We start from the raw sequence: 13119 nt of genomic DNA, 5'->3' as shown, positions 1-13119 counted from the left end.
CCGCACAATCACAAACAAGAATGATAATTAAATTCTTATTAAGTAAGTTTTCTTATCTAAGTAACCCCATAAAATTCCCATGATATTTCTATTCTATTGCTATTTATTCAATGAATTTTTTAATAAAAGTTAGCATTCACTTTTTTCATTCAATAAAATAAAGCGAAAGAAAAAAATGTGTCTAAATAATTGAATCTTTTACGATCTTATACCTTTTTTGATTGCTAATAAAAAAAGTATTAGATCGTAATCATAAATATTTTGATCGTTTTGTAAACATTTCACTAGTTTAATGCTTAGAATATTAAATTTTCTTCCTCGCTTTCACTTTCTTCCAAATCCGATATTGTAACTGTCGCTAGATCAATGTCTGTTTTTCCTGACTTTCTTATTCTTTTTTCCGGATAACAATGAAAAGTTGCTGACAATTGTCTAACTTTATCATTATACCATTCGTCCATAGCAGTATCAAGTTCAAATTTGTCAATCTCAGGACCTTCTTCACTTATCCGAAGTAGAGATTTTAAAATATCTCGTCTAAGACAACTTCTCCAGTCATTTTTTACGCAATTCATACATGAAAACATTTGTTCTACTTTCGTATTAACTTTTGCAAACTTTAAAGTTTTTTTTTAATAACTATTTGGAGTCTATATTGCCTTCCATTACTCTTTGCAAAATAAACTTATAAAAATATCATTAAATTTGTTTATAATGAATGAGCTAAATCGGAATAAAGCCTTTGAGAATTCGAGTTAAGAAAGTGACTTTTCAATCAATTAACTTTTATTTCTTTTTTCAATCAAAATCTTTTATTTCTTCTCTTGAATAGGTATTTAATCGTTTGTTTTTTATAAATTTTTCCTTCCTTAAACAATCTGTCTTTTTCCTACATTTGAACATTTTTGCTAATTGATTTTCTAAATCTTTTATCTTTCTTTTTTTTACTTTATGCTCCGCTTTAAAAAAAAAATTATTGTTACAGAAGTCACTGCAGTTTTATACTGTAAAAGAACACTAAATATTTGCAAATAGAGTATCAATCTTCTAAAATAAAAAAAGAATAATCACGAAAAAACAAATTTTAAGAAAAAACTAATCGTGAAGGTGCGAAAAGTAATAGCGATTCGCAATCACGAGACGCTTAATTTGAGCCCTGATATATATATATACATATATATATATATATATATATATATATATATATATATATATATATATATATATATATATATATATATATATATATATATATATATATATATATTATATATATATATATATATATAAATATTAGACCAGTTCAAAAAAAATATTTTTTAATAATTAGGTGGCTAGATGTTTAAATGTCGTTAATTGATTAAAAAAAAAATCATTAAAGTTTTAAGCATTATTCCAATATTTATAGCTCAATTAAGTTTACTTTTCAATGGGGTCCTAAAATTTAAAAAAATTCCTTAAAAGTAGGTCAACCTGGTACTCAAAAGAAGCAAAATAATATATAAGTTTCAAAAATAATAATTGCTTTATGAATAATAAATTAAAAATTTTTTATTTTTATAAATTTTTTAAAAACTTGTAAAAATGTATTTTTTTATTTCTAGTTAAAAAACCATAGTTTTTGTGCAATTAAATCTAAAATAATAATTGTAGTATGAAATTTTCATTTTTTTTGAAATTTTTATATAATTTCGCAACTTTTAAGACCCAACATGACACACTTTAGAAAAATCTACTTTTTTCAAAATAATAGGGACCTGTTAGAAAGTAAAGTTAATTGAGCTGTCCCTAAAACACATTATTCAAGTTTGCAATTTTGAACTAATTTTCCTGACCACAAACCACATTTTTATATATATATATATATATATATATATATATATATATATATATATATATATATATATATATATATATATATATATAAATATATATAAATAATTACACAAATATATAACACAATAGCTATATTGTTCAAATATTGTTTGGTATAGAGGATTTTCATTTATGCAAATAGCATAGCATTGAATACACAGCAGATTATTTATTACATATTTATATATTTCAGTTCATATATTACAGTTTGTTTTAATATCATGTTGTTAACAACAGCATTAGACTCATAATAACTTTTCTTGTTTTGTTAACAACAGCAGAAAAGCTGTTGTTAACAAAACAAGAATACTTTTTTTTCTCAAGATCTTTCAAACATAAATGGAAAAAACTTGGTCAGGATCATATGCAGAATAAAAATATACTACAAAATATTTAAAATTCCTCTCACCTCTAATGAGATCGATATCTAACAAATCTTTAGGCAAATTTGCATTACTTAAACAATCAGTTAATATCTAAACAAAAAAAAAAAAAAAAAGGAATGAGTTCACAGTAGCAGATTATTAGAATCAGGGATGCAGAACCCCAAAAGAACTCTGGCTTTAAATCTCTGTTTTTTCCTTGTCTCCAATGTTCAAAAGCTCTAAAAATGTTGGGTGACTTATGATCTGAAATACGAAAAAAAATTAATGAAATTTAATGACTTATTGTTTTTAAGCATGAAGTCCTGGAATCCTGAAATCCAAGCCTCCATTATACAAAAGGACTCAGGGTTTAAAAAACAACACCTAAAACAAGGAATAATTAATTTGTTTCTGACTTTCAAATCTGTGGTCCTTTTTGGAACTCCACATCCCTGATTTGAATAAATATTTTTCATTGTTTCAATCAACATAAACACAAGTGTTTCCTGCTTTAGTCTTAAATATGGTTGACAAAAGTTTTGATGGTTTAGTTGAGTTAAAATGATTGAGTTAAAATGGTTGATTGAGTTGAAATAAAAATAAAAATATTATTTGATGTCTAAAACATATTTTAGTTTCATTGGGATAAAATATCTCATTAACATCATGATGAAATATCATTGTAATAGATAATATATAATAATAGACATTACCTCATCAACATCGTGCTTCTCTACTGTTATTTCCCAATTTGCTTTATCATATGTACCAATCTTTAATTGTAAAATAAAATTTTTAAATAAAATTTTATTAAAAACTTACAGGCAATAATAAATGTACATCAACTTTAAAATACCTTAGTTTGAAACCATGAAATTGCTCCATTGAGATCCATACATATGAGAAGAAAAAGTTTTTACACAACAAGATGACCAAGTTTCTTCACAATGAAATATCAAATGTTTCTCAGCAATAAATATCAAGTTTCTTCAAAATATCACTTTTTTTACTTAATCACTTTTATACAATAGAAAATAAATTTGTTAATAAAATGTTTAAAATTTAAACACTTTGATGCAGTAATCACAAATAACTCTTCTTTTTTTTTTTTCTTTATACAAATTATTAAAAACCTTAATCTGAAAAAGATTTAAAATTCTTAAGAGAAAACGCCCTAAAAATATGTATGGAATTCTAAAGAAACAAAAAATAAAGCTTTAAAATCACAGTAAGAATTTATAAAATTAGAATTTAAATGTTTTATATAGTACTAATACATCATAAAAATTTGCATAGCAAAAGCCTTCTGTTAAAAAAATATGTTATTTTACAAGATATCAATGAAAAATAAATGCTATTAAATAATTAAAGTTTCATCATTGTTATTAATTATGTATTAATATTAAATAGAAAACATGATAGTTGAACTTTTTTTAAAAACTTTAGCAAGTTAAAAAGAATAAATTTTTAACTTTTAAAATATATGCATTGATAGAATATATTAAATTAAGATGCTCTTAAAAGAATGACAAAAAATGGAAAAAAAACATTTTAAAAAATCAAAAAGTTAAAAAAATTTTTTTTTCTAAACAAAAACAAAAATAATAGAATTGTGACATTCTACTCATTCAAAATATTACTTCTCCAAATATTGGTATGACAATATGGCAGCATTTCTTCCTCCTATAGCACTCATTTCCATTGCTGAGGCAGCTCTTTCTATTGCATTTACATAAAAAACTCCATCATCAAGTTTAAAAGGGGCAAAAACTTCAGGCACATTATAGGCAGGATAAGCATACCATTCTACAACACGATTTGGAGTTAATGAATTATCTAGATGGAAACAGCTTTTTAAATCATCATCACTAAGTTTGTAGTGAGAAAACAGCTTATAAATTTTCTTTTCTGGCACAATTCCATAGACATCTGTTTGAATTCCAATTGAAGTATACTTTAATTTGAGATTTTCAGTTGTTAAAACAAATGATGGAACTTCATTTTCATTCTTACAGTTTAATGTGTCATACTTTAAACAACCTTGAACAAAGGTTGCAAAAATTTGTTTAAAAGATCCTTGTGTATTTGGCCAGTCTAAACAATTATTGCATTTAAGAATACATTTCGGTGCTTCTAACGGAGCAGCAACAATAACACAATCATAATTAACTTTTGATCTTTCATTATTGTTAAACTCTAAGTTATAATAGACTTTTTTAGTGGAATTATTATAACATTTTTCAATAGAAGATATCTCCTGATCTAACATTAAATTGACATAAGAGATTGACAATAAGTTTTTACAAACTTGATAATTTCCACCTTTTATAGAGAACAAAGAATCACCTTGGATACCAGCCAGGGCTACTAAACCTAGAAAATAAAATACTTTATTAAAAATAATAAAATAAATAAAAAATATTTTTATAATAGAATAATAAAAATTTTCTTTGACAACCAAAAAATTAAAAAATAACTATGTAAATGTGCTATAACATTTTTAAAATCTTTTATTAAAACAATAAAATTAAAAGAATAGAAACAGAAATTTTTAGAAAATCTTTTAATTTACTGCTGTATAACAACTGATTGCAACTGTGTGTGTAACAAATTAAGCGTAATAATAAAAATCATCATTTAAATTGATAAGTGATTAGGTATTTATAATAACTATTTACAATAAAATTAATAATTACAATTAAAAAAATACTCAAAACAAAACTAAGTGAATAAAAAATTTAGTTTTAAATTAAGATTTATTAAAATGCTAAAAATAATTTTTTTTTTCAAGGCTTTACTTTTATAGCCACTATTTTTTTTCTTCTTTTTTAAGTCTTTATTTCTGTAGTCCTTAATTCACCTATTTAAGACTTATAACAAAAGAATTATAACATTAATGCTATGGATTTAGTCAGTATTAAACATTGCTGGTATTTCTACATAAGCAGAAATATATCATGGCAGAAAAAAGTTTTCTTTTTTGATAGTATACTTTTCTTCGAAAAGTATAATATCAAAAAATCTGGAGTTAGATGTTTATTTCAAAATATTAAGGCTGTAAATAGTGTGTGTGTGTGTGTGTGTGTGTATATATATATATATATATATATATATATATATATATATATATATATATATATATATATATATATATATATATATATATATAGGGCTTGTGATGAAGAAAATCGTCAAGCGTGTTATATCGTGCTCGTAAAATTAGATTATGTTTTCATCGAGCGTGATTATGTGCGCTCGAAATAACGTCGGCGAGCGTGATCATGAAAATTGCTGAAGGTGATGCTCATAAAAAGCTTTTTATTTTTTTATATCTTTTTTTATTTGTTACATAATTCTTTCGTCAAAAAATGTTTAAATTAGTATCACACTCATGAAATTACTTTAACGAAGTAGATTTTTATACTTTCAAACTTCTTGTATATTGTCAGATTTTATTTTTAACTATTTATGTTATAAAAAAGTAATATCCAACAAAAACGCAACTTCTTATTGATTTAGTATTGAAGTATAATTTAGTGACTTTGTTTTGATATATGTATTTTAAAATGTTACGCTGTAAACTTAATTAACGATTAATGGTTTTTATATTTTTTGATATTATTTTATTCAAATTAATTATTTAGTTTTTTTCTAAAATTTCTTTTTTAAATTACGTTTTTTTTATCTTAAAAAAATAACACAAGAATAATTTGAAATAATAATAATTAGAATAATGACTTTCCGTTTAATAAATGTTGACGTCATTAATTTGTTTCCTTTTCAAATACGATTGCGAACATTCTAAACAACAGAATCGTTTTAAATTTGAGTTAAAATAAATAATAGTTAATAAAAAAACCTATACTATAAACAAAAACTAATTTTAAAAATTACTCTATTATTAATATTTATTTTTATTATAAACGATGTGTGGAATATTACACACAATAAATCAAATAAATCTTACTTGACATTTTCACAAGATCAAAAATACTCTGCACTTTTAATTTTCTTATAGTGGTTTTCTAATTTTCTATTCTTATTTTATTTGCGCATTTTTGTATTCACATTGTGTTTCCACGTGCACATTCCATAATTGAAATTAGCGACTATTAACGACTTCAAACTGCTCATTCATTACGTTAGTGCTTTTTATATTTTATATTAGTGCTTTGGTAATAGAATATCTTTAATAAAAAATCTTTTTTAAATATTTTATGAAAATAAAAAAATAATCCAGAACTATTGGACGAGCGTTATTTTATACGCTCGTTATAAGCTGAACGAGCGTTGTTTATCGCACCTAGAACATTTGAAAATACTGTTTACGGACGCGTTTTACGAGCGGAGTGCGATCGCGCTCGCTTTATCACAAGCCCTGATATATATATATATATATATATATATATATATATATATATATATATATATATATATACACACACACACACACACTATATACATATACATACACACTTGTAGCATTGTAAATAACTTGAAATGAAAATCTAAACCCAGAAACATTTTGACATTTTGAGGGAAAGAACAATATATATATGTATATATATGCATATGCATATACATATATATATGCATATACATATATATATATGCATATACATATATATATATGCATATACATATATATATATGCATATACATATATATATGCATATATATATATATGCATATACATATATGTATATATGCATATACATATAGTGTGTGCGCATGTGTATATATATATATATATATATATATATATATATATATATATATATATATATATATATATATATATATATATATATATATATATATACATATAATAACATAGTTATCATAAATGTATTTACTGCATTAAATGCATGTCTGAAATTGTTTCTTTTATATCGCAAAAAAATTGTATATCAAAGAAAAAATTATATTCTTATATATATACTTTTTTCCTTGACTTGTATCAATTTGACTTGTATCAATTTGACTTGTATCAATTTGACTTGTATCAATTTGACTTGTATCAATTTGACTTGTATCAATTTGACTTGTATCAATTTGACTTGTATCAATTTGACTTGTATCAATTTGACTTGTATCAATTTGACTTGTATCAATTTGGAAAAGTGGAAAAAAAAATAATAAAAAAATAAATGCCCTAAAATAAGAAAACAAAAAGAGTAAAATATTTAGATATTTTTTTGACAACTTTCTTTTTTTAATACTCAATCTTTTTTAGTTTATTTTATTTAGATATTCTATTTTGTATAGTATTCGGTTCTTTTCTTAGAGTATTGTTGTTTTATTCTCTAGTTTCGTATAGCTTTATTTTGCCGCAATTTCTTAAAACACTTACTATATAAAACATCGTCAAGTTGTTTAAAAAAATTACTTTAAGCGTGGACAAACAAGGCATGTGATGCACACGCTTCCGGGGAAGGCTTGATACATATACATATAAATTATGTTAGTCTATTCTACAAATAGAGTGCTTAATATTCTTAAAAAACAGAGCAATAATAATTTAGTAAAAAATTAGTAAAAACTAGATGAGTGTTTTACTAATTTATATATATATATATACATATACATATAGTGTGTGCACAAGTGTGTATTTATGTTATGTTATGTTAAAAAATAATCGTTGCACTTTAACTTGCGTATAAAAAAAAAGTTAACATACATTTTGTGCAAATTTTTGAAGCAGCCTGGAAACACATTAACAAAGAATTTAAATTTTAGTAAAAATAAAATGTTTATGAAAGAAAACCGAAAAAAAAATTCTGATAAAAATGAGCAAATTTTAGAATAAAACTTAAATATTGAACAATAGTATTTTGAAATAAATTTGACAGTTAAGTTAAACCTATAACTTAAATGTAAAAGCATTAACTTCAATTTTATTAAAATCAAATATACTTTTTGAATCATTTAATTTTAAAAAATTAAAAAAATTTTTATCAGAATAAAATAATATACTTTTGTTAAATTAGTTTTAAATTAAATCATATATTTTTTATTAGAATTAAATAATATATTTATTATGATCTTTGCTTCAAGCTTGAAGTATTTTGCTTCAAGCTTGAAGTGTTTTTAAAGAGAAAAAATCAATCATCAAAATAAAATCAAAATAATATAAAATTTTAGAAAATAATGGAAAAAAAAACAACATATTTTAATTCTTTTATACAAATTATATTATATTTATACATTTCTTTTATACAAATTATATATATATATATACACATTATCCTAGAGTTGTGACCGAATATATATATATATATATATATATATATATATATATATATATATATATATATATATATATATATATATATATATATATATATATATATATAAAACCCCTAACTGGTTGTCAGAAAGTTTTTATGTATTTTGTTGACAAAAAGTAAAAATTAAAATGCAAGACCGGAATTTTTTTTTTGTTACTTGATAGGCTGCCTGCCCCAACCAAACCCTCAGTCGATGTAGAAGCACTCCTGTGCGAGTCAGGCTATAAGATAGTCGATGTAGCAACACTTCATTGCATGTCAAGCTATTTGTCAGTCGATGTAGCAGCACTCCATTGCGAGTCAGGCTATAAGATAGTCGATGTAGCAACACTCCATGCATGATTTACAGTAAAAAAAAATGAAAATAAAAACATTTTATTAAAAAAAAATGAAAATAAAAACATTGTTTATATTATCAAAAACATTCAACTGGTCAATTAAATTTGCGTTTTTGCGGTTTTTTAAAAAAAACGATTAACTTGTAATTAAATTAATGGTTTTAACTTTCTCACGGTTTTAACTTTCACACGGAAATATTGGACGAAAGTCAAAAGTAATTAAAAGTGACAAATATGTTGGCATAAGAATCATTTTTTTTTCTTCCATACTCCCAAATGCAGTAATCTATATATATATATATATATATATATATATACACACATATATATCAATCAATATTCACGCACATACATATCAACCCTCGGAATTGGGGTCAGCATTCGGCAATGCCGACCTGAAAGTATTTGAGGTTGGCAAAAAACTGCCAACCTCATTTCTATGTTTTATGGTTAGACTTTTGTATCAAATTTTTATTTGATACAAAGGTTGTCAGACTCTTTTTAAGGCCGACCTGATGCCGACCTCAAAAAGATTGAGGTCGGCAAATTATTGCCAACCTCATTTTTCCTAATTCTGAGGGTTGATATATATATAGGCCTTGTTTTGAGATTTTATGGCACAACAAAAATGCATAACGCTAATAAATATAGCTTTAATACAGTTTTTTTAAATTTAAAAAAAAATTCAACTATACAATGGAATTAAAAATAATTCTCATAACCAAGCAATCCAAATAAAGTAATAAGTATAAGAATATAGTATAAGAAATAATTTCATTTTCACATATACCTGCAAAAGCATTTATGTTTGTATTTTGTCCATAATTAACTCTAATGGCAGCAGTAACTAGTTCATCTATTAACTTTTTACTAACTCCTTCTTTTAACATTATATTTGCCAGAGTTTCCTTAGTGTATTGCAGAAATTTTTTTCCCCCAATATCTACAAGAAGTTCCTCTACAGTTCTAAAAGAGCAAAGTTTAAAATGTTAAAAGTTTAAAAGAGCAAAGTTAAAAAAATTAAATTACAACATACATATAAAGTCAAAATATAATTATATAAATTAATGTAAAATATTGCTTTGTGAATGAGTTTTTAGTAAACTCTAGTTTGACCCTGTTCTTAGAAAGTTCTACTATTGTTCTTAGCTGTTTGTGTAATACAAAAAGAAACAAAAACAAGTAGTTTGGCAATTATATTGTTCTTTTTAAAGTATGGCTCACCTGTATGCTTTTTGATACTCTTGCAAGCTATATATGTTATCAAACTGCTTTAATGTTTCATTCACTACTAAATTCATTTTGTATAAGGTATATGGCCCATATCTCCACAGTAATTTAAGAAAATTACAAATTTTAACTCCACTTTCCACAAAAACAAAATGTTCATCATTATAGATACCGAAATTCTTTTCAGGTTTAAAGTTGGGTTGAAGTCCTTAAAAAATATAACAAATATTTAACAATATTTACAATAAATATTTAACATGATTACATAATGAAAAATTAAATATTTATTATTTTATTTATACAAAAGAACAACAGATAAATGACAAATCAAAAAAGTTTTTTTAGTCTTATGCTCCAAATATTATATTAAAACTCCTATTAATTCTTTCACTACTGCAAGCCACCAACAGCAGTTTTAGTTATTTATTTATTTTGACTACAAGCCATTGGTAGCAGCTTTCTAATAGGCCGCACATTTATTCCATTTTATACATAAATTACATTTTTCAACACATTTGATTGGTTTGTTCAAAAAACTGAATTAATTCTTTGTATAATTAATAAAAATAAAAGTCATGTTGTGTAATTATATAAAGTTGTTATATATTAATGTTTTATATTTTTAAAGTCATATATTATTTTAAAAGCTATATATTATTTTTAAAGTCATTAAAAATAATATATAGCGCAAATAATACTTCTAAAAAGTAATGTATAATGCAAATAATACTTCTAAAATGCTTGAATCAAGATCATAGTAAATCTGAAAGTTTGAAAACAGACCTTAAGAGAATCAGTTGAAGTTTGGTTTGATAATCAACGGATAATGATTTGATTAATAAAGATGATGAAATTTCTTCATAGAAGCTGCTATTATAAATAAAAGTAAAAGCACTCATATCTACTTATTGTAAAAATAATTTTTCATTGGTACATCTTGAATGAGAACCCATTAAAATCCAATACATTTTTTTGTTTTTTCTCCTTCCAAAAGACCTTAACTAAAACCAAACACTTTTAGACTTTTTTAAAAAACTTTTTAGTGATGAAATTCAAGACGAATTATTTAGTATTTTTTTTTTTTTTCATTTTGTATCTTTTTGTCTTTTATAAAATGCAGATAAACATGATATAAATGTTTTCTAGTCAATTAGTAGTACTCAACTAAGACCCCAATTAATAAATATGATTCTAAATAATAGACCCTCAATTAAAGACTATTTGTCAATAACTGACATTTATCACACCTTTATGAATGAAATGGTCATTAAATTTAAGACTCCATGAATAATCAAAAAAATAATCAATATAACACCAGCAAACCAAGCAAACACCCTATTTAAACATTTGGTTTGTTGTGACAGTGTTACTGGTTATGCCTATAATATTTTATATACTTTGGAAGTGATAAATCCTATAACCTAGGTACATAATACCTTTTGGGAAAAGATATTAATATATGAAAAGAACAAAAAGTAAACGAATTTTGCCATATTTTTACCAATAGACATTACACAACAGGCTCCTTGATCTCTTATCTAACATAAAAATCACTAAACTGAAATCTTACATACTAATCTATATCCTAAAAATTAAATAAAAAAAAAGTTGCATTATCTTTAATAAAATTAGACTCCTCAATTTTTGAACATTTACAGTTTAACAAAAAAAGAGCCAACAAACAGAAACTCTGTTTTTAAATGGTTTTTAACAATTTCTAATCTCATCTCTATATACTAGAGAGAGTGGTTTAAAAAAATCTTAGACAAAAATAACTTTAACTAAAAAAACTCTTGAACAAAAAGCTTTTTCAGAATTTCTACCCCTGCCTGTACTTTATTGTTGTAACATGAAAACAAAAATTTGTAAATAATGTACCTGTTTCTTTCATGAAGTTAACCATATATTGATTTTTATTGTGTATAATACTACCTCCTGCTTCAAATTCATGGTCTCCAACTTTTACTATAGATAAGCGACCTCCTACAATATGACTTTTCTCATAAACATCAATCTTCACATTTGGCATCAATTTTCTTGTGAAAATAAGTTCCTTATCAAAACAAACCACTCAAAAAATTCATTATCTTTTTTATTAATTTTAAATTTTTATGATTTAATTAAGCAATCATAAAACTTGAATAAATAACTTAGCTATAAATTAGATTATTTGTACCTCAAGAAATAGGCAGCAGAACAACCTCCTATTCCAGAGCCAATAATTGCAACCTTATGACAAGATTCATTTAAATGTAATTTTTTGTTATTAGTTACAATTTTTTCTTTTATCTCACATTCAACTTTAGTATTTAAACTATGGTATAATGAGTGGCATCCAAAACAAGAAAGAGCAGTGGCAGTCGCAGTAACTGATACTAGTTTTAGCATTTTACAAATTCAAAAGGAAACTTCAAAAGTTCAATTCTAAGCAAATAAATTAGCAAATTTAACATCATTATTACAGCCTTTTGAATTAACTATACAAAAATTGATAAACAATTTTCTAAAATATTTTCTTATTATAACGGTACATAATCAAACATTTTTTTAAATATTTCATCATTATAATGGTATTAAAATAAACCAAAAAAACAATTTTCTAAAATATTTCAATATTATAGTGGTATACAACAAACCAAACAAATAATTTTCTAAAATATTTCAATATTATAATAGTACATAATAAATAACATAAAGTACAACAAAATAAAAAAAAACATAATGACAAACGTAATTTTTCTTTAGAAGTATTTCAATCATGTAAAAACATGATTGAAATACTTCTAATTTTTACATGATTGAAATACTTCATATCGCTAATTTTATGCATAAAAATCGTAAAAACGAAAAATAAAAATTTATAAACAACAACAAAAACATAAAAAGAATACATTCAGCCAACTAACTTACAGATTATTTTTGTTTTAAAGAAATTATGAGGTAATCATCAGAATTTTCTTTTCGCTTCTTGCCTCATTTGTCTCGATTAAAAAGATTTTTACTTTATTTTTCTGAAGTTCA

The 13119-nt window shown here is 23.8% G+C and overlaps 2 protein-coding genes across 4 annotated transcripts in view; both read right to left on the bottom strand.

Annotated features, from left to right (window-relative positions):
* Positions 1-3381, bottom strand: part of LOC100212832 (protein PHTF2) — a 39259-nt gene extending 35878 nt beyond the window's left edge. The window contains exons 1-3 of one of the 2 annotated variants that reach the window (XR_010638157.1): positions 3097-3288; positions 2954-3013; positions 2285-2351 (exon numbers count right to left, since the gene is read on the bottom strand). Coding sequence is in view for 1 of the 2 variants with exons in the window: in XM_065795951.1 (XP_065652023.1) it covers positions 2285-2351; positions 2954-3013; positions 3097-3135 (166 nt within the window). In the remaining variant the exon portion in view is untranslated. Of the gene's footprint in view, positions 1-2284; positions 2352-2953; positions 3014-3096 lie in introns of both variants that reach the window. The other variant, XM_065795951.1, reaches the window with a different exon arrangement.
* A 426-nt stretch (positions 3382-3807) lies between these two features.
* LOC100200423 (prenylcysteine oxidase 1) lies at positions 3808-12594 on the bottom strand. 2 transcript variants are annotated; one of them, XM_065795949.1, is made up of 5 exons: positions 12275-12594; positions 11977-12134; positions 10093-10306; positions 9659-9834; positions 3808-4613 (listed from the first exon to the last, which is right to left on the bottom strand). In XM_065795949.1, the coding sequence occupies exons 1-5, from the start codon at positions 12484-12486 to the stop codon at positions 3877-3879; spliced, it is 1497 nt and encodes a 498-aa protein (XP_065652021.1). In that variant the 5' UTR covers positions 12487-12594; the 3' UTR covers positions 3808-3876. The 2 variants fall into 2 exon arrangements, with proteins under 2 accessions (XP_065652021.1, XP_065652022.1); XM_065795950.1 differs by having other exon boundaries at positions 11977-12151; positions 12275-12413.
* Between the last annotated feature and the right edge of the window lie 525 nt (positions 12595-13119).

The sequence above is a fragment of the Hydra vulgaris genome, chromosome 04 (assembly GCF_038396675.1).
Source record: "Hydra vulgaris chromosome 04, alternate assembly HydraT2T_AEP".
NCBI classification, from domain to species: domain Eukaryota; kingdom Metazoa; phylum Cnidaria; class Hydrozoa; order Anthoathecata; family Hydridae; genus Hydra; species Hydra vulgaris.
This window is presented reverse-complemented; position numbering and strand designations above follow the sequence as displayed.